Source organism: Polypterus senegalus, chromosome 9, assembly GCF_016835505.1.
Source record: "Polypterus senegalus isolate Bchr_013 chromosome 9, ASM1683550v1, whole genome shotgun sequence".
In the NCBI taxonomy this organism is placed as follows: Eukaryota; Metazoa; Chordata; class Cladistia; order Polypteriformes; family Polypteridae; genus Polypterus; species Polypterus senegalus.
In genome coordinates, this window is record NC_053162.1 from 1,482,500 (window position 1) to 1,509,843 (window position 27,344).

The window sequence follows — 27,344 nt, forward strand, 5'->3', positions numbered from 1 at the left end:
CTTAAAGACGGAACTCAGAAAACTCAAAAGAGCGAAAAGTGACAAAAGTGGACCTGCTTCACAAAATATGTCTGATTAAAACTAAATTAAAATTAAAACACAGAAGCCATGCTCATTGTTCACATACTGCGACTCGCCATGGAGCACTCCAGTAGACCCTGAAACCAGAAGGAGCATCAAGGAGACTACAGTTATTTTTAAAAAAGGGTCGTTTATTTATTAAACATATTAATAGTAAGGAGGGATGATCTTAGGGAGAGCTCAAAGTACCAAAATAGCCAAATATCAAATCACATTGTATTTGTCACATTCAGTGCAATATGGAGGGCAGGGGTCCTCGGTCCCAGTCCTGGAGGGCCGCAGTGGCTGCAGGTTTTTCTTCCGGTTGCTTCATTAGAAAGCAATTCTTGCCAATAATTTCATTTCATGGCTTGTCGGTGCTTTAACTCTGCCATGTCGGCTCATTCTCATATCCTCGATGTTCTTCCCCTTTCTGAGGATCTCATCCAAATGATCTGAAGGCTAAAATGGAGGAGAGATTCTCAGTCCTTCACTTTCCTTCTGCGTATTTCATTTAACTCAATAGTGATTGATAAATACACACAGGGGTGTCAATGGAAACGAGCTCAATGGAGAAATGCTGCTTTGCATGTTATTGCTGATTAGGAGCAAATTAAAAACCAAGAATACAGTCGTTTAAGACTAAAATAAGCAATAAGGGTTCAAAATCTTAACGAGCGAGACCACTAAAGTGAAGCAGAACAAAAACCTGCGGCCCTCCAGGACCGTGATTGAGGACCCCTGATGTAGGGGAATGCTTAGTCGCTCAACTCCAATGACTGCGCCTTTAAAAAGAAGAAGAAAAGAACAACAACAACATTTATTTCTATAGCACATTTTCATACAAACAGTAGCTCAAAGTGCTTTACATAATGAAGAATAGAAAAATAAAAGACACAGTAAGAAAATAAAATAAATCAACATTAATTAACATCGAATAAGAGTAAGGTTCAATGAAAATGAAAAGAACAATAACACAGGACTATATAAATATTAAAAATCATGAACAGAATTTGAAACCTAACTAGCTGTGTAAGCCCAGGCTCCTAGAAACCATTGAAATCGTCAGAGAGAAAGTGACATGCAGAGTCGGTGGTGTTGTTTTGCGGATGTGCTCGCCCCCCTCAAGTTTGTCTCTCCTCGGCGGTCTCACTTTGGCGATGGGGTCGCTTTCTTTCAGCTTCATGCTGTAGCGTCGTGTTATCGACTTGGCCTCCTTGCCAGCTCATTTGAGGGTCATGCCGTAGCCTCGGACAGACAGACAGACTTCCACATGTAGAGATTCCTCCTCAGCCTCTCTCAGGCCTCTGTTGGGATGGCAGTTGCTTTATTTTGTCCTCGCTATTTAATTTACGGATCACAGGTCTGACAAGTCGCTCCAGGCGTTTGGATTCAGACACCGATTGTCCCCATGTTTCTTTGGAGGAGCCTCAGTACTACTTGGACATTCATTTCGTTTTGGAGGCCTCGTTAGTTTGGTCTCTTGTACCTTCTTTTATAAACTCACAAATTCACTCTCCCCTCTCGACACCCGCATCTCCTCTCTCATTATTTGCTCCTTATTTCCCCCACTTACTGTAATTTCTCTCTCAGTTTGTTCTGGGAACGTCTTAATGGTGATGTCCTCCCACACATCAGCGGGACTGCGGCTGCCATATTAAAGAGATAGGCCAGCACAGACAGAGCTTTTCGGTTTCCTGTCCTCCATTGCTATCTGGCCACATCTATTGTAAAATAATCCATTTGATATTATCGGATAAACAGATTGTGCCTTTAATAACATGTGGCAGACGCCTGGAAGGACTGGGAGAGGGACTGCGCCTCCCCCCGGACCACAAGAGGGCAGCCGCCCTGGTCTGTATGGGGGCCACAGGAACCAAGCATGGAGGCTCAACGCTATTGGGGGCCCGTGGCCACCACAGGGGGGCGCCCGGAGGATTGTGTAGCCCTGGAGATCAGCAGTTATGGAATTCCAGGGACACCCGGAGAGCTTCCAGGTGCTCATGTGGCACTTCCGCCACTCCACTCACTAAAGGCTTTTCGTAATAGGAATCTAAAAGCTGAGACGTTCAGGGTATGCACGCACATGCTGACCTTCATATGGTCATGTGGATGACGTCACATGTCCCAACACTCTCGCTTTTCCTCTCACCTGGTAATTGCATAGAATCCATCGACAAAAATCATAAGAAAACAACATGGCACTGAGGGAGAACGTAATTGATTTTCAACTTGGTTTAAACAGTTTCAAATAAAAAATGAACACAAGAATGGATTCCTCCATCTTTGAAACCTTCAAAATAATATTTGAGAAAATGTACAAGACCAAACAGGAGACAGAAACATTAATGACACAAGGAAGAACTGAAGCTCGGACCAAAGGGCTGGACATGAACGTTGAAGGTTTTTGAAAAATCTGTGATTGCGTAAAGCTGTAGCTTCAATCTCACACCTTTTCATATATGACTGATCACCCGAAAACAGTTTCAACTGCTTATAAATACGCGTCACACTAAAGAGCAGAGGTCAAGGTTACACCATTACTGGTAATCACCTTTGGAACTGGACATTCAACAGAAAAGTGAAACACAGCAAGCAGTTCAATGGCCTCAGAAGGCAAACACGCGGGGAGAGTCCGAGCTGCACTCACCGTGTCCGACTTTGTTAAGTGAACGCTCCTTTGGCACCAAGAAGTCTCCTGCAGTGGGGAAAAAGGGAATAATATTATAGAGTTCAACAGGTCCGACAGTCCCTGTCCTATATAGCGCCTTCCACTCACAGCGACGTCACAATGCATTTTACAAAGTGTGGCGGATGCTGGGACGCCCCTTTGACGCTGGATCCGGGGGAGCAGCCATGGGATGCACACTACGTCCCCTGGAACGCGTGGTGGCAGCCCTCCTGGGTTACATCGGGGCCACAGGCGTGGGACTTCAGGGCTCAGCCACCGGGAGGTGCAGCCTGTATTAGGTTAATTATCACCTGAAGCACTTCCGGGTGGGCTATAAGAAGGGCCTGCAGCCACCAGTCGAGAGGCCAGAGTCGGGAGGATTAGGATGAATTTGTTTTGTGTGGTGCTTTGTGGGACTGTGCTGTAGCTGAGGGACACGGGGAAGACAAGCACTTGGAGCTACTGTTTGTATGAAAATGTGCTATATAAATAAAATGATGACCCCCCAGCAGAAGAAAATAAATCTTTTTGTTTTATTCTTACCTGCACCTCGGTTGTCAGTCTCTGTCGGGTCGGGCGCCTATATAGCGTCTTTCACAAAAGTAGAAGGTAAAAATCAAGTTCTGGGTGTGATGTGTAGGAGATAAAGAAACGTCAGCAGGACAGGCCATCAGAATGAACAGGTCACCGTGAGGAGTGACAGCTGGGCTGTGGCAGGATAAGAAAACAGCAATGGGCTGAATGTGTAACAGAATGGAATGAATGGACAGGGTAGGAATCCTCCAATTAAACTGTGCCCTGTCGGGAAGACCAAGAAAAGGGCAAGCCATTCCCCTGGACATGAAAGGACAGCCACCCTGGGTTACATCAGGGCCACGAGTATGGGGCTGTAACGCTCCAGCCTGTTGGGTTACGTGGCCACCACCACCAGGGGCCGCTGGGATAATTCTGGAGCCGTGGTCTGCAGCACGTCCGCCACACCCGCCTTAATCGAGGAACACCTGGGGTACTTCCAGCAGTCGGGTGGAAGAGGACGGAGCTCGCAGGAGAGGAGTGGACTGCGAGCTGTCATTATTTTTATCGTGGTGGTCTGTGCACTGTGTGAACTGTGAGTAATGTGCTGTGTGGAGGAAGCAAAATAAAATGTGTGTGTTGTGGACATCTGGGGTCGTGTCCGTCTTTCAAAATGCAATCAGCACATCCCTGAACAAAGGGGACACAACTGTTTCATGTACTGCAGACTCTGCATACAGAAAATAGACGACAAGCAGCCAGAAGGTGAGAATGGACAGCTGGCATGACCCATACCGTCCAGAAGAAACTGCAGCTGCAGGGCACTACGATAAAGTGGTCCTGTGAATAAACAGACAATCAATAAAAATGGGTTTCCAAATACGCACCATTTTTGTCAAAGACTCCCTTTTCGAAGAAGAAACGAATCTTGTCCCCACTGGTCATGAAATAGTCAGCACTGCCCTTTAGAAAGAAGAAACAACTTAATGAAGGCTCATCAAGTGAACTCCACTGGGAAATGCATGGAGAAGCCCAACAGAACCTGAGTGAAGGATGGAGACAAGAGGCTCATGCCCACCAAAGGGACTTGGTTTTCCAGGAACCAATGAGTCCTTGTATGACTTAAGACCCTGGGCCACTGGTGGTCTCTGTGTGTTGTGTTCCCAACCTTTATGCAAGACGTGATGAGCAAAGAAGAGCAATGTGTAGTGCAATGTGAAGAGCCAAGTACGGCACTTTGGGGAGTTCATGGGATGCCAACCCTCAACCGAGGTCATTATTTCAATGCGATGCATGGCACGGCGCACCGGGAAGTCAGCAATGAAGAGCGGAGTTCTCTGCTTGAGGACCGACCAAGGCTAAAATTAATTTAACGATAAACTGCTAGCCATCATGCTAATTTCTATTGACAGCAGTTTGGTTATGACAGCAGGTACGGCTACACTGTCACCTGCCATCGCTTTGACCAGGAAGATTGTGTAATGTGACATCAGCTTTACTGGGCCACTTCAAATTGCCACTGTAGGCCAGCATAGCTTAACATTGATCTACTTGTATTGTAATTATCACACTTTGATATCTTCTTCTTCTTCTTCTTCTTTTGGCTGCTCCAGTTAGTGGTCGCCACAGCAGATCATCTTCTTCCATCTCTTCCTGTCCTCGTCATTTTGCTCTGTCACCCTCGTCACCTGCATGGCCTCTCTCAGCACATCCATAAATCTTCTCTTAGGCCTTCCTCTTCTCCTCTATCCTTAGCATCTCTCCAAACCAACACAATCTCACTTCTCTCTGACTTTGTCTCCAAACCGTCCCACCTGAGCTGAGCCTCTAATGTCCTCATTTCTAATCCTGTCCATCCTCATCACACCCAATGCCAATCTTAGCATCTTTAACTCTGCCACCTCCAGCTCTGTCTCCTGTGCCACCGTCTCCAGCCTATATGACACAGCTGGTCTCACTACTGTCCTGTAGACCTTCCCTGTCCCTCTTGCTGATACCCGTCTGTCACCAATCACTCCTGTCACTCTTCTCCACCAATTCCACTCCGCCTGCACTCCCTTTTTCACAATGTACTGTTGATCCCAAGTATTTAAACTCCTCCACCTTCGCCAGCTCTACTCCCTCATCCTCACCATTCCACTGACCTGCCTCTCATTCACACACGTGTATTCTGTAATTATCACACTTTGACATAATAATTCTCATTTTTATTTATAACATTTTGTTACTTACAGTATATAGCACCTTTCTCAAACCCAAGGACACTTTACACAATGTTTAAAAACCTAAGAAGCCAGAAACAAACAGCAATAACAACGCAGAACAGACAAGCAGAACTTTGGTCTTGTCGTGTCTGGATATCTGCAACTCACTACCAGCAGGAGGACCCTCATGTACCACCAAGACACTGCAAACGGTCCAAAATGCAGCGGCCCACACCTCTTGTGTTCAATCAGCCAAGATGGGCACAAGTCACTCCTGTCTTCAAGTCGCCACACTGGCTTCTGTTAGCAGCAGGCATTCATTTCAGATCCTTGATAGTGGCCTACAGAGTGGTCAGCGGGTCAGCACCGGAGTATATGGAGACACTGGTGAGGTGCTTGGCTCTGTTTTAGGTCTGTCAGTGAACAGCGTCTGGCGATGCCAGCCCTGTGTGGTATCAAATCTCAATCCAGGCTCTTTTCATACGTAGTTAGTGGAAACACCTCCATTCAAAGTGTTTGAAGACCCTGCTCTTCTGTGAATATCCGTCAAATTGTTAATAAATGTTTTTTTGATCTGTCATATTGTTAATTGATCATTTTTTTAAACACTTTTATTTAACTTCATTCCTCTACCTGTTTTTTTTTTTTGTCTTGCTCAAATGTTGCAGCTGATTTTAAACCCATTTGTTGCAAAGTGAACGTCTTCAGATTTTGCATACGTGCTCAGGATCGATGACAATACAATAATCCGTCAAAACCAATGCAGTTACGTAACAGATTTTGCTGTCATCAATGGTTATGCGATTCCAATTGACGGAGAGAGAATCGAGTGGAGTCGCTAAATACGCCTGTCGACTTGACTCGTTTACTCTTGTGAAGGAGTAGCCGCGATGATCACCGTCAGGACGTACGGTCGGAAGTTTGCCGTTCTGTCGTCAATTTTTATTTTTTCCATTGCGACCGAGCGCTAATCCCACAGGTGCCTGAACAGAAAAATGGAGACCAAAATATGAAATAATTCTGCCAAGAAGATATATTATGTAATCCTTTTAAAGATGCTTTCCGTTCATGAAAAAGATTAAAGAAACATCATCTGCAAAATACTCAGAAACTAAAATTTAAAAAATAAAATATATAAAAATTTTTTTCAAGTAAAACGATTTTATTTACTTTAGTTATAAATGCATTAAAAAGCAATAAATACATTTTTCTTTAACGACCGTGATAATATGTGACTAAATAAAATCGTGGGGCGCACATAAATGAATGCATTTCAATCCATAAATAGAAGAGCTACTTTCATCAAAAAATATTAAAAAAAAAAACAACATTATAATTCCTCGCCACACTAAACAAGTTTTAAAATTTGTTTGAATCAATTAATTTACTCACGATTTAATTTAAACCCACGATTTTATTTAGTCACAAATGACCATGAAAACTGTGGTTAAAGAAAACTTTATTTATTGCTTTTTAGTGCATTAATAACTAAAGTAAATAAAATCATAAACATATACTGTATATACACACACACACACACACATATATATGTACACTTCTGCGGTGGGCTGGCGCCCTGTGCTGGCTGGGATTGGCTCCAGCAGACATGTGACCCTGTAGTCAGGATATGGCAGGTTGGATGCTGACTGACTGACTGACTGACTGACTCTCTATACTTTATTGTTACGTTAGCTTTATGGCTCTTTACATGTGGTGATCAACTTTTGTACCCTTGTCCTGCTCCACTTGTTCAGAACAGCCCCTGGGCTGATGTTACTCAATTGTGTGGACCTCATTTGTAAGTCACTTTGGGTCTGTTAAGCCAATAAATGTAAATCCAAACAATACAATCACATTCTACAAAGGTGAAAAATCAAAAAGTAAAGGCAAATAGAGAACACCACTCACCAACCCCAGAACTATCACATATCAGGGTGCAGGTTTGCTCAGATACGTCAAGAACAAAACAGAAGCTCATTAACATAAATGAAAAAGCTAATTAGCATAACTGACACAGAGCAGCGTGTCCGGCACACTCCGTAGGTTTGGCTTTTTCATCGGCTTGATTCCTCCTGACAATGGGAGCAACACTTCAGACTAGCGCAGTATTGAAGTCATCTATCGAGGGGTCACTGACCCTCCTTGGCCGTGCAGACTGACAGATGGGCTGCCTCACTGATTCTACTGGCACTTTAAAAGAAAATGAGAATTTCAGATTTGAAGTTCTTTGACTGGGTGGTAGAAATCTTCCTTACCTGCATCTGTTCATTTCAATACGGAAGGCATGAAAAGAAAATGCAGAAACTTGAAGCATCAGCCCTCCATTACTGGGGTAATTTAGCAATAAGCAAGGAGCATGAAATATAAGGATGACAAGTTCAAAATTGTCCTACAATGTCCTGAAATCATCGGCCCACACCCCTAAGACCCAAAGGAGCTGAGCTCAATTTAGTCGATCATTAAGGCTTACTAAAGACCTGCTTAAAAAAAGGCCACACATGAGGACGACCCCAGCTCAGCGCCCCACCCTGGACTCCATGCCATCAGATACAGAAAATGATCAAGAAGAGCTTTAGATTCTACCTGTGCCTTCAGCTGCTCCTCCTGCTCCGTGGAGAACTCAGTTCTGCAATGCGGAGGAACGTCCATCTCCTCGACTATGAGGGCCATTCTCTCCTTCATCACATCACACTCTTCAGGGCTGAAGAAACCATCGAGTACAAGGTAGCCATCGTCCCAGAACTGTCAAAAGACAAGAGGAGGGAAGCATTCTGAGACCCTGTCACCTTCACTTTACAGAAGTGTGGCCTACAAAACCCGAGGTTCTTGTACTGACATCTTGTAAAGCACGTGGAGCAAACGGACATTCTTTGTATGAAAAAATGCAACAGAAACAAATGGGGCCGTTGTTGTTGTTGTTGAGTTCATGTCTTCCTCTCTTCCAGCGCCAGCAGGGCATACGTGAGGCCAACTTGATTAGTCCTTTATTTTAAATTGTTCCTGTGGGAGAAACTGAACCTACGTACTTGTAAGTAGACACTTGAGTTTCTGCACTTAAAAAGTGAATGTTTTATATTTGTCAGTCTGTATGAATAAGCCTGCTTCAAAGAAATAGTGGCATATAAATTTAAAAACTTCAGAAATACATCTGACTTGTAATATATAGTGCCTTACACAGGCAGCATTACTTCAGAATCAATCAACAGCATTTATATGTGTGGCACACATTCACTGAATTGAAAGATTTCATAAAATGGGCATTTTTATAAGCCTCTCTCAAACTTTTGGTTTGATCTTAAAGAGAACTTTTTAATTGGTGTAACTATATTTTGTGTGTGTGTGTATATATATATATATATATATATATATCTACAGTGGTGTGAAAAACTATTTGCCCCCTTCCTGATTTCTTCTTCTTTTGCATGTTTGTCACACAAAATGTTTCTGATCATCAAACACATTTAACCATTAGTCAAATATAACACAAGTAAACACAAAATGCAGTTTTTAAATGATGGTTTTTATTATTTAGGGAGAAAAAAATCCAAACCTACATGGCCCTGTGTGAAAAAGTAATTGCCCCCTGAACCTAATAACTGGTTGGGCCACCCTTAGCAGCAATAACTGCAATCAAGCGTTTGCGATAACTTGCAATGAGTCTTTTACTGCGCTCTGGAGGAATTTTGGCCCACTCATCTTTGCAGAATTGTTGTAATTCAGCTTTATTTGAGGGTTTTCTAGCATGAACCGCCTTTTTAAGGTCATGCCATGGCATCTCAATTGGATTCAGGTCAGGACTTTGACTAGGCCACTCCAAAGTCTTCATTTTGTTTTCTTCAGCCATTCAGAGGTGGACTTGCTGGTGTGTTTTGGGTCATTGTCCTGTTGCAGCACCCAAGATCGCTTCAGCTTGAGTTGGCGAACAGATGCCGGACATTCTCCTTCAGGATTTTTTGGTAGACAGTAGAATTCATGGTTCCATCTATCAGAGCAAGCCTTCCAGGTCCTGAAGCAGCAAAACAACCCCAGACCATCACACTACCACCACCATATTTTACTGTTGGTATGATGTTCTTTTCTGAAATGCTGTGTTCCTTTACGCCAGATGTACGGGACATTTGCCTTCCAAAAGTTCAACTTTTGTCTCATCAGTCCACAAGGTATTTTCCCAAAAGTCTTGGCAATCATTGAGATGTTTCTTAGCAAAATTGAGACGAGCCCTAATGTTCTTTTTGCTTAACAGTGGTTTGCGTCTTGGAAATCTGCCATGCAGGCCGTTTTGCCCAGTCTCTTTCTTATGGTGGAGTCGTGAACACTGACCTTAATTGAGGCAAGTGAGGCCTGCAGTTCTTTAGACGTTGTCCTGGGGTCTTTGGTGACCTCTCGGATGAGTCGTCTCTGCGCTCTTGGGGTAATTTTGGTCGGCCGGCCACTCCTGGGAAGGTTCACCACTGTTCCATGTTTTTGCCATTTGTGGATAATGGCTCTCACTGTGGTTCGCTGGAGTCCCAAAGCTTTAGAAATGGCTTTATAACCTTTACCAGACTGATAGATCTCAATGACTTCTGTTCTCATTTGTTCCTGAATTTCTTTGGATCTTGGCATGATGTCTAGCTTTTGAGGTGCTTTTGGTCGACTTCTCTGTGTCAGGCAGCTCCTATTTAAGTGATTTCTTGATTGAAACAGGTGTGGCAGTAATCAGGAAATTGAACTCGGGTGTGATACACCACAGGTAGGTGATTTTTGAACAAGGGGGCAATTACTTTTTCACACAGGGCCATGTAGGTTTGGATTTTTTTTTCTCCCTAAATAATAAAAACCATCATTTAAAAACTGCATTTTGTGTTTACTTGTGTTATATTTGACTAATGGTTAAATGTGTTTGATGATCAGAAACATTTTGTGTGACAAACATGCAAAAGAAGAAGAAATCAGGAAGGGGGCAAATAGTTTTTCACACCACTGTATATATATGGTGGCCCTATGTAATTTTCATTACGCTATAACTTATTAAGTTTATTACATATGTCACACACGTGTGCATGGGAAGCAGCTGAAGGGCTTAGACAATACTGTTTATACATCTGCCCAGGGGGGGGCGGGGTACGCTGACGCTCTTTCTGAGTTCTCTGCAGGTCTTACCCGGAAATCCCACCAGGAGCCGCCATTTCCAGGAAGGACACACCACCTCGGTTCCGGCCCCAAGAATGAGGTCACTTCGGTTCCGGCCCCAAGGGTGATGTCACTTCCAGTTCCGGCCCAGAGGACGACATCATTTCCGCCCTCTGAGCTATAAAGCTCACTGCCTTTGCTTAGGCAGGCAGTTCTGTTTTGGACTCTGTTGTGTAACAACTGTTTAAATATGCCTCAAAGACTTTTGCAGCCGGGAAACCGAATTAAACGGGTGGCTGCCCCAAACCTTTCGCCTCTGGTCTCCTCTTCTTACAGTGGCGTAGCGGCAGGATGGTGTCCCGATGAACCGGGACACGAACTTCATGGAACCAGGTGGGTGAGTACGGGGCGAGTTTCAGGGCAGGGAGTGCCGGAGGGTCAGGAAGGGCGGTGCAGGCTCTGCTCCATGAGCATAACCCGGGGTTGACCACCCATCTCGTGGAGAAGGTAGAGGGGACCCACAGGCGTGGGCTGGCTTCTGGGGAACACACTCGAGTGGCTCAGTATGCTCTCCTTGGCAGGAAAGCCGAGCTGCCCATCGGGACCAAGGTCCCTGTTAACGATGGGTTGTCCCCAGGCTGGCAGGTGAAAGAAATAATAAACTGGGAGTTTAACCCAAACAAAGGGCTGTCAGAGCAGGCTATGGCTCTCTGGCAAAAGGTGGGTGAGTGGCTACGGCCATTTGAGTTGACCCCTACAATAGTGCAGCAAGTGGCCTGTTTTTGCTGCTAAAAGCTACCCAGGATTTGCCCAGCCGGCCTGGGGCGAATTCCATTCTATGGACGAGCTGCTACAAACCTTGCAAACCCAGAGGCCGGCTGTGAAACCTGGGAGGCAGAACAGCCGCTCTGTGGACTACCCGGGAGCTATGTCCTACTAAAGCAGTCCCTTCCACGCAATCCAGAGCCTGTTCCGAAGTCGCCGGGCCGTCTGGCTTGCGACCTGTCGGGGAACAAGGCGGACCGTAGGGGACAATGGCGGGGTTGTTTGTGTGCCCTTAGCAATCCCTGGCGGATAAACATACGGGGGAGCTTCTTATTAATGGACATAAAATAACAGCGCTGTTTGATTCCGGCAGTAGCGTGTCTGTCGTTGCTCGCCGTTTTATTCTACCGCAACAGTGGATTAAAAAAAGACCAGTCTAAAATGTATACACGGAGATATCCGCCGTACAATACCGCCCGGTGTTACGTATGTCTCGGAGGAACCCTTCGGCGGCTTACCGTAGCGGTACACCCGGATCCTCCGTTTCCCGTAATCCTCGGGCGGGACTGGTCTGACAGTAACCGCGGTAGTTTAGAAAGCATTCCCCGAAAAGCTTTTGGCCTCGTTATAGATGATAAAGACTCATCTCAAGCTGCTTCCACACCGTGTAATCAGCCGACAGGGAGTGGGGCGGTAGGCCAAGAGAGTGACGAAGATACTCCCGGACCGTCGCGGGCTACTACGTCATCCACTAGCGCCCGGCAGCGAGGAGGATTCTCCGCCCCTTGAGGTCAGACGGACCCGCTCTCTGAGTTGCACTTTCAGTTTAGAGCGACTCCGGCTTCTTTCAAGAGAGAACAGTGGAATGGCGACTCTCTGAAGCACATAAAGAATGCAGTGGTTCTCGTTAACGGCCAACGCACGCATTTGCCCATGCCACAGGGACCTCACTTTGTCATGGATAATGAATTATTGTATCGGGTTGCTGAACATGAGGGAAGGTCCGGAAGTTGTTGCTAGTCCAGCGGACCTACGGCGGCAGGTTTGCGAGTTAGCCCACTCTCACCTTCTTGGAGGCCATCTCGGCTCCGATAAAACATTAGAGCGCATTAAGCTCCGTTTTTTTTGGCCGGGGATTAATGAGGAGGTTAGCGCTTTTGCATTTCCTGCCGGAGTGTCAACTGCGGCAAATTCCTAGGAAGGACCGTGCTCCTCTGATTCCCCTTCCCTTATTGGCGTTCCTTTGACAGGATTGGGGTGGATATAGTAGGACCCTGGAGCCCTCAGCCGAGGATATAAATATATACTCGTCCTCGTGGATTATGCAACCCGATTCCCTGAAGCCGTTCCATTGCGCGGCTACCACTAAAAATATTGCACGGAACTAGTAGGAGTCTTTTCACGCGTGGGCATTCCTAGAAGTCCTGACGGACCAAGGAACGCCTTTCACCTCGGAAACGTTCAAGGAGACTGCCAAGTTACTGAAAATAAAGCATTTAAAAACCTCGGTGTATCATCCTCAAACCGATGGGCTAGTGGAGAGATTCAATCAAACTCTCAAGCAAATGCTACGTAAGGTAGTCAGCAAGGATGGGAGGAATTGGGACCAACTCCTCCCCCTGTCCTCTTTGCCTACGGGAAGTCCCTCAAGCCTCTACGGGTTCTCTCCCTTTGAATTACTATACGGAAGACAGCCCGGGGCTTATTAGATATTTTAAAGAGGGCTGGGAAGGGGAGGCACAGCCCTCCACTAACATTTTGGAGTATATCGCCCAGTTGCGCGATAGATTTGATGTAATAAGACCTATACTAAAAGTCATATCGAGGAGGCACAATCAGCACAGGCCGCCTGTATGACCGTGGCACGACTCTCCGGGAGTTCCAACGGGGATCGCGTCATGGTATTGGTTCCTACTTCACACTCTAAACTGCTCGCACATTGGCTAGGCCCCTCTGAAATTAAGGAGAGGAAGGGATTGGTGACTATTTGGTGAAACAGCCCAATCGCCGACCAGCTGAGCGAATATATCATGTAAACCTGCTGAAACCGTGGAAGGAGAGGGATCCGATCCCTCCTCCGGACAGCCCTGCTCTCTTGCGGAAGTAAGTGCCCTTAATTTCGAACAGCTATCTCCCAGACAGAGACAGGAGCTCGAAGCAGCTATCCGCTCGGTCCCAGAGGTGGTAAGTGAACAACCAGGTCGGACCTCTCTGATTGCGCGACATAGTGACTGACCGGGGTGATCGTCCGTGGCGACCCTACAGACTCCCGGAGGCAAAGAAAGTAGAAGTGGAACTGGAAATCAAGCGAATGCTGGCACTAGGAGTGATCGAGGAAAGTAGTAGTCCCTGGTCCAGCCCCATCGTCTTGATTGCTAAGCCTGACGGCAGTTGGAGGTTTTGCAATGACTTCCGTCGGCTCAACCAAGTTTCCGATTTGATGCTTATCCCATGCCTCGCGTGGGCGACCTCCTCGAGACTGGGACCAGCCAAATTCTTGACTACACTTGACATGACAAAGGGGTACTGGCAGGTTCCTTTAACGGAGTCCGAAGGAAAAACGCGTTTAGCACTCCTAGCGGACACTGGCAGTATCGTGTCCTTCCATTCGGGTTACACGGGCCTGCGACTTTTCAGCGTCTGGTGGACAAAGTGCTCCGGCCCCATAACTCGTTCTGTGCTGCCTATCTGGATGGCGTTGTCATCTATTCCAGCACCTGGAAGGAGCACATACAGCAGGTCACAGCAGTATTACGGACATTGGGAGAGGCCGGGGCCCGCATCAACCCCAAGAAATGTTACTTGGGTTGAGAGAAGCCAAATATTTGGGCTACCTAGTGGGCGGGGTACTGTGAGGCCACAGTGTTCCAAGTTGCAAGCCATAATGGCCTGGCCCGTCCAAACCAAGCGGCAAGTCCAATCCTTTCTCGGTTTGGCGGGTACTACCGCCGGTTTGTGCCTCGTTCTCCGAGAGCGGCGCCTTGACCGACTTGACAAAGAAAAGAGCTCCTAATACGGTGGTATGGTCTGATAAAGCGGGGGCTGCATTCAGTGACTTAAAAAGGGCTCTGACTTCAGCACCTATCTTAATCTCCCCTAACTTCTCTCTCCCTTTTGTCCTCCAGGCGGACGCCGGACACAGGCTTGGGAGCCGTGTTGAGCCAAAGCGTCGGCGGTGTTGAACACCCGTTATGTACCTGAGCGGAAACTGTTGGACGGGAGACCAGGTACGCGGCGGTGGAGAAGGAGGCTTTGGCGATCAAATGGGCGGTGACGCAGCTGCGGTACTACCTCTTGGGTCGCGTGTTCACTCTGGTGACGGATCATGCGCCTTTAAAGTGGATGGCCCTTCACAGGGAGTCGAATCCGCGGGTCACGAGGTGGTTTCTTGACCTGCAGCAGTACAAATATACGCTCGTTCATCGACAGGGGTCCCTTCATGCCAACGCCGATGCCCTCTCCGGGCCCACGACCTCTCGGTGCAGGTCGCCCGACCCACGGGTCTGGGCTGAGGGGGGAGTCTTGTCACACACGTGTGCATGGGAAGCAGCTGAAGGGCTTAGACAATACTGTTTATACATCTGCCCAGGGGGGGGCGCTGACGCTCTTTCTGAGTTCTCTGCAGGTCTTACCCGGGAAATCCCACCAGGAGCCGCCATTTCCAGGAAGGACACACCACCTCCGGTTCCGGCCCCAAGAATGAGGTCACTTCCGGTTCCGGCCCCAAGGGTGATGTCACTTCCAGTTCCGCCCAGAGGACGACATCATTTCCGCCCTCTGAGCTATAAAGCTCACTGCCTTTGCTTAGGCAGGCAGTTCTGTTTTGGACTCTGTTGTGTAACAACTGTTTAAATATGCCTCAAAGACTTTTGCAGCCGGGAAACCAAATTAAACGGGTGGCTGCCCCAAACCTTTCTACGTCTCTGGTCTCCTCTTCTTACACATAGAAAATCACCCAAAAAATCCCGGACCATCAAGAAGTGTACAAACTGACAACATGAAGAACGGTCTTCGCCGCCGCATAAATCAAAGCCATCCAGACAATCTGCACCACCCTGTGTGTGTATGTATATATTTTTATTATACACACACACACACTAGGGGGCTTGGCCCCCTGCTCGCCTCGCTTTCCAAACCCCCCCCCAGCCCGCACTATGCTCAGCCACTTCACGTCTCTACCGCTCACGTTGTGAAGAGGCGGGCTGAACACACCCAATGAGACGCGGTCGCTCCTCTGGCGTCCACACAACGGGAAACACATACAGTTGTTTTTTTACCTCCTCTTTGCTCGATCAGCTGCTGCTGCTGCTGTGCCGTGTGATCTGCATGTCGCACGGTGATTCAAATATTTAAAAGCCTGTACAGCAGCTGTCCTACTCTTTTTTTGTGTTTTATTTCCGGCCCTGCGTGTGGTCAAGTCTCGTCTCGCGGGATGCGAGTTCTTGATATTTTTTAGTTTATAATTTAAAAACGGAATAAGAATCTGAAAATCTAACATCATATTAAAGTTCGATAAATTCTGAAAATAATGATACCAAACATATATATGTAGGCTTTAAAAGAAGCCCGATTTAAAGTGTGACAAAAAACAGGACATAAAAACTTCACATAAAATTGTTGCACAAAATCATTGCACTTTTAGGCTTAGGATTTTATATACAGAGAGTAGATATAAAATACACTACCTGTGCTACCTGTGTAATATGGGTTGAAATAATAAGTGATCAATGTAGACATTCGCATTAATATTTGCAGTGCGCCATCTGTTGGAATGTATTTTGCAATGCATGTAGTAATAAAAAGCATTGCATTTGTCATTCCAACTGATGGTGCATGACAACATTCGTATTAATAAGATGTTTGTGAAGTCTCTGTTCGAATGACAAATACAATGCATTTTATTTTTACAAATGTTTGTCATGTGCCATCTGTTGGAATGACAGAAACATAGCAACCAGGCAAACACACAGATACACAAACACTGAGACCCCTAACCTTTTATTAATAGACACATATGCACACCAGAGGGCTCCAAGACCAGCGTAGCTGAGGTAAGTTACCGTATATACTCGCAAAAAATCAGTCATAAAATCAGACCCCAACTTATACACCCGTTCAAAAATACGACACTTAAATTTATTTTTTATTTATTTATTAATTATTTTGTATTTTTTACATCTTCTTGCTTCCTCCAATCTCGCACCAGTTTCTCAGACACATCGAATTTCCTTTGTCACTAATTAAAAACCAGCTTCCTATTTTCTTCCGATTTAAAGCTCCATCGTAGATAAGAGATGCTCTTACGATAAAGGTGTAGGAGGGTGTGAGATATAAAAAACCATGCAAACGTCGCTTTGGAATAGTTTGGGTATTACCGTGTGGTCATGTAGGCACAAAAGGGCATGTGCTCCGTGGTGACTCTCTCAGGTGGGCGTTAGTATATCGTAATCTCTTGGACCATTAGCGCGAGTTTTCCGCGTTTGACTTATACGACCGACATTATAAAATATCACAAATGATACTGTAAGCATCAACTTAAAACGCGGGTAGATACAGCAGTTCCACTCCCAGGCGAGAGGAGGCGCCATCGCTAACGGTCTTCCTATCCTTTTTCCAAAGCACGTCCAGTGAGGGTGACCAAGCCTGAAAAAAAAGATCCGAAGGAAGCCCCGCCCCCTTCAGAGGACATAAAAAGCGGGACCCCAGGAAGGTGGCATCATCTTGAGAGGACCACAGAGAAACTGAGGTGAGTGATTACGTGTATAAGAGCGGATTTTAATAATAATAATACATTTTATTTATATAGCGCCTTTCCCATGCTCAAGGCACTTACAGAACATAAGAAAGAACGGCAGGGTATACAGTATATAGCATAGTACAAAGCAAATTAATAAATAAGAAGATTAAGACAGTAAACTCAGAGAAAGCCTAACAGACAACAGAATTGATGGTCTGCACACACACACACACACACAGGTTACATGAGCATCTTGACAGAGAGGTAAACTGAGAGAAGGGGAATGAAGTCAAATAGAGCTAAAAGCCTTCCTGAACAGATGAGTTTTAAGTTGTTTTTTAAAAGAATTCATGGAGTCAGCTGACCTGATTAATTTCGGTAGGTCATTCCAGAGTCTGGGCGCTATACAGCTGAAGGCCCTGTCACCCATGGAGTGTAGGTTAGTGTGGGGCACAACAAGATTGCCAGAATCAGAGGACCTTAGTGGACGGGCAGGCACATAGTGATGGAGAAGGTCACTGATGTAGTTTGGCGCGAGGTTATTTAAGGCTTTGTAGGTTATTAGTAGGATTTTATATTCGATTCTGTAAGACACAGGGAGCCAGTGAAGACGGAGCAGGATGGGTGTGATGTGCTCGCTGCTGCTGGTTCGAGTAAGAACTCTTGCAGCTGAGTTTTGAATAAGCTGGAGCTGTGATATAAGATTAGAAGGGGCACCTGCCAGCAGCGAGTTACAATAATCTATGCGGGATGTGATAAAAGCATGGACAAGTTTCTCAGCATTAGAAAAGGAAAGGAAGGAGCGAACACGAGATATGTTACGGAGGTGAAAGTAGGAAAGTTTCTTAATGTGATTTATGTGAGTGGAGTAAGAAAGGGAGGAATCAAAAATGACACCCATTATGCAGATATACCCGGGCAATGGCAGGTAGTTGGCTTGTGTGTATTAGAGTGGCGAGAGTGAACTTAAACTAAGAAACCTTCAGATGGTTAATATAAACCTGAATGATTTGTTTTGTTCTTTATTAGTCAAAATGGCATTTGACATAAGCAGTCTACAGAAAGTCTGCAGACTTGTTTTAAAGCCTTACAGCGAACAAGATTAAGAATGGAGTGACTTTTTTTTGAAGACGGGGAAAAGAGGATTCATAGCTTGGCATATTGGCAAGTAAGCTGAAAAGGTCGTAGCAGTAATACAAGTTAAATATTTACACAGCACTTTTCATAGGCCAGCCGAATATTCACACAAGATCTGAAGCACACCGCAGCCGCTCAGCATTCAGTGACGCTTGCCCCGTGTCCGCTCCGCTCCGCTCCTTGTTAAGTGCCATCATATGAGGGTACAAGTCAAGAAACAAAGTCCACCACAAAAAGATACACTCGCATTTCTAAACTTGTTATAAACGTTATTCCGATTTATCTGAATGCACAATATGAGGAGGAGACGATGACGATGATGATGAAGAAATAAGCATGGGCACAGTTTATAATAAATTCAAAATGATAAATAAGCCCCCCCCCCCTCAATTTCTTAAGGCCACAGCCTTATTGTAATGTAAACATGTTAATAATCAATAATAATCAATGGACATGTCGAAGTGTGGATGCCACGGACGCTGCCTTGTGGTATAAGAAGTAAGCAGGTTTGAATATCATAAGGCGTCAGGCCTGCCCAGTGCAATGCCCTCTTTCACATTCTGTACAATTTCAAGTACAAAGGAGCCGACAGCTTTCGAGTCAGCCAGCGAGACGTACATCTTGTGTTCAGCGTGTTTCTCGTTTACATGCCCTGAGGCTGCTCCTGTCAGCAATGGCCAGATCCTCAGTAATAATCTTAATAATTTGAATATTAATAACACCTTTTCTCATGCTCCAAGCGCTTCACAAAAATATTCAAAGGGACACACTATCCAGCTTCACTTCCACTTATCTCATAATAATTTATAGGAAGAGTTCCTGTCTGGTTTTCACCCCCTTCACAGTACAGAAACGGCACTTGTTGAAATTCCCAACGACCTCCTTATGGCTGCTGACTCTGCTTTAATTGCTGCTCTCATCCTCCTCGATCTGAGTACGGCCTTTGACACTCTTTGTTACTCGACTCTTCTCCAGAGATGATCTTCGATTGGCATTACCCACACTGCACTAGACTGGTTCAGATGCCACCTCTCAGGCCGCACTCAGTTCATTCAGCTTAAAACTTTCACATCCCAACCCACCACTGTTACTTCAGGTGGGCTCTGTCCTGGGACCCCTCCTCTTCATCATTTACCTCCTTCCCCTTGGCAATATAAATATAACATTCATTTTCATGGTTATGCTGATGGCACCCAGCTCCACCTCACTAGTAAGCCCACCTCTTCTTTTCCACCATCTTCACTTATTGACTGCATTGCTGCAATTAAATCCTGGTTTTCTTCAAATTTTCTTAAATTAAACAGTGGGGTTCTCCTCATTGGTTCCAGATCATCATTATCCAAAGCCGATAGATAATCTTTCACTTGCTATTGATAACATTCCCAGAGTCTGGGTGTCCTCCATCTTTCCAGTCTCCCATCACTAACATCACCCGGTCTGCTCTCTGCCACCTACGTGATATTGAATCACATCCCTCACTCCCCATACCACTGCCAGTCTCGTCACTGCTCTCTAATAAATCTCTCCATAAGGGTCAGCTGGTCCAGAATTCTGCTGCCCACCTTATCACTCGGACCCCCGTCGATTCACCATATCGCTCTGGTCTTGCAGCAGCTTCATTGTCTCCGCATTAAGTTTCGTATTGATTTAAAGATTCTGCTGTTAACATTTAAGGCCATTCATAACCTCGCCCCTCCATATCTGTCTGGCCTTCTTCGTGGTGCCATTCCCTCCCGTAACCTTAGCTCCTCCTCTTCCTCCATCCAGCTGACCGTCTCTCTCGCCCATCTGACCACCATGGGGAGCGGAGCATTCAGGGGCTCTGGAACTCACTGCCTACTGAGCTTAGAAACATCAAATCAGCTTCAACTTTCAAATGTAAACTTAAACCCCATCTGTTCAAAATGGCTTTTTCTCTTTGATTACAGTGGCTTTGTTTGGTTTTCATTTTTATATTTTCTGCATTCTCTGATGTTTTAAGTTTTGCTTGTAATGTATTTTTTTATTTATCGGTTGTTCGGTGTCCTTGAGTGCTTAGAAAGGCGCCTTTGTATAAATAAAATGTATTATTATTATGAATATACTGTAAGTAGTCAGAGTTCAAAGCGCCACTGCATGCCCACCTGGCCCTCATGCCCGCCTGTGTGGTGGTCTGAGCGAATCTCCATCACGCACACCATTCTAGCAAAAACAAAAATGGAATATCTGTCTCTCTGAGGAAGAGCATCAATAACAGAAAGTGCTGCAACTTTCAAACCAGTTCACTCAATCCCAGAATGCATTGGGATGTCACGCCACTTGTTAAAATGAAGAAAGGGCTTCCTTTGACACAATTACAATAAGTAGACAAACAACCTAAAAAAATGTTTTCTGTCATTTAAATATCAGCTGCATTTTTGTATAACCTGTAATTGCTCCGTCCTGGGTGTGACGTTTATCTGCCTCCAGGCCTGCAAGTTGGCCCTTCAACCTGCAGGGAAAACTTGGGGGTCCGTGGCACTCCAGTCACCATAAAAAAAAAAAACTCCCACTGGTTCCATTCCATCTGAACTGGTGTGGTGCTGAGGTGTCACCCGTCGCATGGCGGCACTTGGGTCCTAATCTGGGATCCTGAGGTGGTCCGCCATGTGGTGGGTGCAGCACCACGCTGTCTCAGCGCCTGCTCCTAACCTCTCTCTCTGCATTTGTGTCCTTTATATTACTATTTACTTATTTGGCCGACACCTTTTATTCAAGGTGACATACAGCATCTGAGATACAATGGGGTGTATTAAGTGGACGTCATTATCAAAGTACGCATAAATGAAAACGAGGCGGCGGCCATTTTACCAGGGAACAAGAACCAGGAAGACGGCACATCTCTGAATCCATGTAGAGCGCTTTCTTGAAAATATCACCCAGAAATATTCCATTTTGAAAAGTATTATTCCAATTGATTACCTAATTACACAGGAACGAGAGACCCCAACCCTGGATAAAACTGTCACAGTGTGTTGTACTTTATCAAACATGTGCCCTTCTGTTGTACCTGCTAGCCGCCGAGGCGTAAGGCGTTGTCAAGCACGGGTAAAACACGTGTCGAAAGAAATCTCATAGTCCAAAAATTCATTGTACAAATATTTAGTGAAAGTTAAAAGCAAATAATCCACACGAGAATAAAAGAAAAAATAGTTACACATGTAGAATAAAAGGCAAAAGGGAAAAAATGTATCTTCTCTAAACTTCGCTTTTCTTGAGAAACTTTAGTTATTTCTGTACTTAAAAGCTCTTTACTGAAAGATTCTTAGCTTCTTCTTCTGTACGCTTTAGACGGATGGCACAGCACATAAATGAAGCGCTGTTTTCTTAGAGTTGTTTACTTCACCCAACACTCAAAAGGCCCGTAGGCCGGTTGGCACAGTTTAAAACCTTAGGCCTTCACACCTTACTCATGGCAAGGCTGCCACGCACTGAAGAATGTGGTTTACTCCGAGCTGTTAGAAATGGCAGGAATATACCAATTCAGTTCTACTTACGGGGGTCATAGGAGCCTCCCATTATCATCTAGCTAGTAAAATATTCATCAGTCTTATAGAACTAGGAAAATGGCTCTTACAGCACCTTTTGATTAACTGTATCAATTCATACGTAATTAACGCAGTTTGATTGAGCTCTCGCTGGTGGTGCAATTATTTTTCACTTTGGATCCTCAGGTTGAATGTAAAGCGCATATAAATGATCACGACAATTACAGTATTCACTTCTTGATAGTTTTCTGTCTATGTATAGTCTGTCTTGACTGCATAATGCTAGTTCACATTTTCATAACATAAAACTTTATTTCATTATATAAAGTCCCAAGCTGTGTTTTATTTAGAAGAAAAACAAGTTTCCTATTGCAAAATTGTATATCTAATATATAAAGCAGAGTCAATGTATGTACAGGTATGTGTGTGTGTGTGTTGTGGTCTATGGCCAGCTTGTCATCCCGGCCAATACCCCCAGGCTCTCCCGGCAGCATGGAGGTGCCCCGGACACCAGCAGGGAATCATGGACTATGGAGTTTTCCTCTACAGCCCTGCTGGATACCACAGGGGCCAACAGAGGACGCTGCAGGGAGGCCCAGAGAGTCATATGTGCCCTATAAGTACGTCATAGGCAAAGCAACAGCGGAAGTGACGTACTTCCGGGATGAAGAAGAGGATATTTTATCTGACCCGGAAGTGATATGAGGTCACGTGGACTTAAGGTTCGAAACACTTCCAGGTCAAGGACTATAAAGGACTCTGAGAAACACCAGAGTGTTGAGCTGAGCTGGGTGGAAGGTGGTAACGCAGTGAGTATTGTGGAGAGGAGGGTGCTTTGTGCACTTTGTATTGACTTTTACCTGGTGTCTGACGTATTGTCCGAGGGTTCGAGGGAGCGATAGCGCCCCCTATCTGTCACAGTGTATGTACGTTTGTTTGTCCACCATACAAATCTGCACCAGGTGTCCGATCGGCACCAAAATGGGGATGGGGCTCCTTTGTGACCAGGAGAAGGTCATGGGGTATGTTTGATTGGGAAAAATGTTTGTGGTGAACAGCAGGGCACCTTTTCACCGACACAGCGTTCAGCACACGTCCCCGTACTTATCATCGACAAGATGGCCGCACGTTGCAACAGACATTCACCACGGCGCCATCTAGCGGCAGCTTTAGTCTCTGTGCGTCGCTCTTTGCCCATGTTTCTTTAAATTGCCAAGAGATGGCGGAAGTGTCCAAGTATAAGAAGGCCAACTGCTTTGATTGGGTGAAGGGGAACTGCTGTATGGATGTAAAACGTGAACAAACCAGTGCGCATGACCAGCTGACACACCTGCATTTCCGCGAGTCACACTCCCACACGCACTGATAGTGCTGTATTTCATTTGCCAACGTCCGTTATATGCAAGCACGTTTCAACAGAGACTCGCCTTAAAAAGACAGCATCCTTACCCCACCATTTTCCCCAAACTCTGCACCGGTTGTATGTCACTTCTCTCTGTAGTTACCATGCCATCGTCCGTTAGATGGCATCATGGTTCAACACAGACGCTCCTTACAAACAGAGCAACCCTCCCCGCCATTTTCCCAGTACGGTTTGAGTGCTACTCTCTCTCTCACTGGCTTTCCATATTTGTTGTGCTATTTGCTCGCTTTCTGACTCACAGTACGATTTCAGTCTTGCTCTTTCTGACTGACTGGTGCTGTTTGTTCGCTTTCCGATGTATTCTAAATACCATCAATTCATCTCACTGTGCTGCCTATTCCATATGTGATACCATGTAACACATTATAATTGTCCTGTTTTTCACCAATATACCCATGCCACCGAAAAAAAGACATAGAATTGGAAGGTCCACTTCAGATGCCAGAAGAAAGTCCGTTTCAAGGGCGTCCGAAACGCCACAGCAGACAGAATCCAGAGTGGAGGAACTTACAATAAAATGTCAATCAGAAAACTTTTTGTTCAATTTCTTTCATTTGGGAAATTCCCTGGTTACAGATTCCCGGGCAATGCCGGGTACTCCTGCTAGTTATTTATATATATATATATATATATATAGTTCTTTTCAAAAATTTTTGTTGGATTTGTCTTTTCTCTGCCTGATGAATGCAATACAATTAACTTGACATACACTGGTGTAACTATGAAATCATGCTTTACTTTAGATCTACTTTCTCATTTGATTTTTAAACTCTGGAGGTTTCCAACATGCTACACAGTACCATTTACCTCTTGGAGCCGCCTTGATCTTAACACACGAAAAATGAAAGCACTCCAGAGCACAGTTATCATTGTCACATGCTACCATTTTACCCTTTTCAGGTTTTCTACATACACACCAAACATTCTTGCCATCATTCCCATCACTCAATCTCGCAGGTGACTGTCCATGGCTATTCCTAGATGAGTAATACTCTGACAAAACTTCTGGCAGAACTGCGTTTTCAAAAAAGAATTCAGCCTTGTAGGCAGGCAGGCAGGCAGACAGAGTGAAAGGCACTATATAATAGATAGATAGATACTTTATTAATCCCAAGAGGAAATTCACATTCACGCATATGACACTTTCCCAAAACTTCTCATCAGGCAGAAATCTCTGCATAAAAAATATCCTCGTTAGTGAATACTACAAGGTCACAATAGGAAGACTTTGTTATAAAAATCTGCGCTTGAATCTGATGGTAATATTTATGATCTGATCGAACAGTCACTTCTCCAGTTTCTGCTTCTGCTATCTTCTATAGTCATGTCCCTTGCTGAATATGGTAAAATTAACTGGTAAAATGGCTGCTAAACACAAATTGTGATGGAATTGCATGTAAGCTGATAGATAGATAGATAGATAGACAGATGTGAAAGGCACTTTATAATATAGATAGATAGATCTCATTGGTTGCATTTCTTTTGGTTTTCAAATCGGTGAAGTTCAAGTGACCTGCTCAGGGTCCCACAGTGGTGTCAGTGGTGGGATTGGAGTCTCAAGCCTTACAAATATTTAAACCACACTGCCTGCCATTTCTTTTCTGTTGTCTAACATGGTACACTGACTGGATTTGTCCCCAAGGTGAAATGGTCTTTCTGCCTGACCTTTGGAGGTCCGAGTGCAGGGTCAGCCCCTGGAGAGAGTTGCGTTACGTTGTAACTTATAAATATGAAGCACACAGATATGACTCTAAAAACGCCGACATATTTTTTTGTGATTCGTCTGCCACCGCCAATCTTAAATGTCGAAGTTCTCCCACTGAAGGGAGGAAGGCCATCTAATGAAACAATGAGCTCAGTTACCGGTAAATAACTCGCGGATCAGGAACACAAAGCTGGGACCACAAGAGGCTACGTGAGAACCGCCACTTTAAGCGATTCCTGCAATTTTCCAAAATAAATTCTATCGATATGGGTAAAGCAAATATCAAGGATTACCAGCCACGCTGTCCCCGTGCGCATGCAGCTCCGAACAGAACCAACTCGTTTGCTTTCCAGAAATGCCGGTCTGTCGCCTGCTTCATTCAGTCCATGCTGCCCTCTGCCCCGTGATGAGGCCAATAAGGTGAACTTCAGTCAGCAAAATCGAAAAGGGACCCTGCACTCTAAAACAGCGGCGCTTTACTATTTAAACGCGCCTGTCAAATCTCGTAACTTCGACGAAGAAGACCATCGAAGTGGCCAACACGCCGCCGACGCGTTTCGCCTTCTCCTCGGCCCTCCCTCCTTACGCGTGTCCGCGATCACCAGGACGACGCGTCACCCGCGCGCGGCGAGTTACGGCAATCTGATTGGCCCCGGCGCTCGCTCACCTGGTCCACGCGCGCGGCTGTCGCGGGCTGCATGTCTTCAGGACGGAGGTCGGCGAGGAAGCTGAGCGGGTGAGTGGCGTCCCTACTGCGAGTAAAGGCTGCTGTGCCGATGGCGAATTTTACGGGTGGCGCAAGCTGACGCCCACCCTCCTCGGCGTAATTTATTAACAGGCTTTATCTGGTTTAGACAAGCGCACGTCTCCCAGCCTTTAAAGCGGATAAAGGGATTGAGGCGGGCGTCTTGTGTGCATCGAGCCAAGGGTCCCACACTCGGCGACGAACCGCGTAGACAGCCCAAGCGAAAAGACTGAACTGCAACGGGCAGTAAAACGTTTGAAGTCTGCCTGCCTTTACTAAGGTTATTTTGTGTATTTACTTAATCAAAGAAATGTATAAGTGCGTTCAGCGCAAGTTTTAGTACGTCCATGTATCTTTTTCTTATACAGCAAGTTCATTGCATCAATCAGTCAGTCAGTCATTATTCAACCCTCTATATCCTAACACAGAGTCACGGGGTCTGCTGGAGCCAATCCCAGCCAGCACAGGGCACGACAGGAACAAACCCTGGGCAGGGTGCCAGCCCACCGCAGGGCACACACACACACCAAGCACATACATGGGACAATTTAGGATCGCCAATGCACGTAACCTGCATGTCTTTGGACTGTGGGAGGAAGCCCACGCAGACACGGGGAGAACATGCAAACTCCACGCAGGGAGGACCCGGGAAGAGAACCCAGGTCTCCATACTGCGAGGCAGCAGTGCTACCCACTGCGCCACCGTGCCACACTGCATCAATATTGTCATGTTTAAAATCATCAGGATAAAAAGCAGGTTCTGACATTCCATCCACGATCAAAACCACATAATCCCAGAAAGAAGGAGATAAACTGACTAATTCCAGGCATGCCAAGATGTGTAGAGACTCACCAGAGAAGACTCGAAACTGTAACGGCTGCTTCTAAAAAGTACCGAATTAAGGGTCTCGGTATTTACAAAAAGGAGAAATTTCACTTTGGAATTTTTAATGAATTTGAAAGCCTTTCAGAATCCACCATAGAAAAGACACTTTATGCCTCAATGCACACTTTATACTTCATTATCTACCCACTGTCCTAGAGAAGTAAAATTGGCCATCTATTATCAAATCCACATTATCCTGGGCTGTGAGGAGCCGATCCAATCCTGGCAGCATTAGAGACAAAGCAAAAACATCCCACTGAGCAAATGTCAGTGGCATGGGCATGGGTATGTTACAGGGCCATTCGCACACAACCCTAGGCAGGGAAATGACAAATTCGACTCACCAGTTAACCGAACATACAATACAATTTACTTTTATATAGCCGCAATGGGCTTTATCGGGCCCTGCCTCTTGACAGCCCGCCAGCCTTGATTCTCAAAGAAGACAAGGAACAACTCCCAAAAAAAAATGGAAGGAGCCTCATTAAAGGCAGTTCAAACAGAGACCCCTTTCCAGGTAGGCTGGGCGTGAAGGTGTGAATACAAGAACAATACACAGAACAGAACACAAGTCATCCTCAGTACAATAGAATAGTGCAATAGAAATATTACAAGAACAGAGCAGAATTCAACAGGAGATGATATCCCATAATAGGATTTGGATTTGTTCAGAGTCCCGGAGACCATCAAGCTGCCTCCCCCATATTGGCCATCCCACAGCTGAGTCAGCACTGGGCCAGCCAATCCGATGAAAGGACCCCTCTACCCGATGATTCCTGTGATCCTCCATCAGAGATGACTTTACCTTAGGCAGGCAAAACGACTTGGCAGGTGGGCCTTGGCACCGAGTGGCACATTTGAGTACCGAGAAGAGAAACAG

General features: G+C 45.5%; 1 protein-coding gene across 2 annotated transcripts in view; it reads right to left on the reverse strand.

The window, feature by feature from the left end:
* Positions 1–25,682, reverse strand: part of phyhd1 (phytanoyl-CoA dioxygenase domain containing 1) — a 46,495-nt gene extending 20,813 nt beyond the window's left edge. Inside the window, exons 1-4 of one of the 2 annotated variants that reach the window (XM_039762586.1) lie at positions 25,501–25,682; positions 8,032–8,190; positions 4,132–4,207; positions 2,711–2,758 (exon numbers count right to left, since the gene is read on the reverse strand). In XM_039762586.1, the coding sequence (XP_039618520.1) occupies positions 2,711–2,758; positions 4,132–4,207; positions 8,032–8,190; positions 25,501–25,533 (316 nt within the window). In that variant the 5' untranslated portion in view covers positions 25,534–25,682. Of the gene's footprint in view, positions 1–2,710; positions 2,759–4,131; positions 4,208–8,031; positions 8,191–25,126; positions 25,356–25,500 lie in introns of those variants that run through there. The other variant, XM_039762588.1, reaches the window with a different exon arrangement.
* Between the last annotated feature and the right edge of the window lie 1,662 nt (positions 25,683–27,344).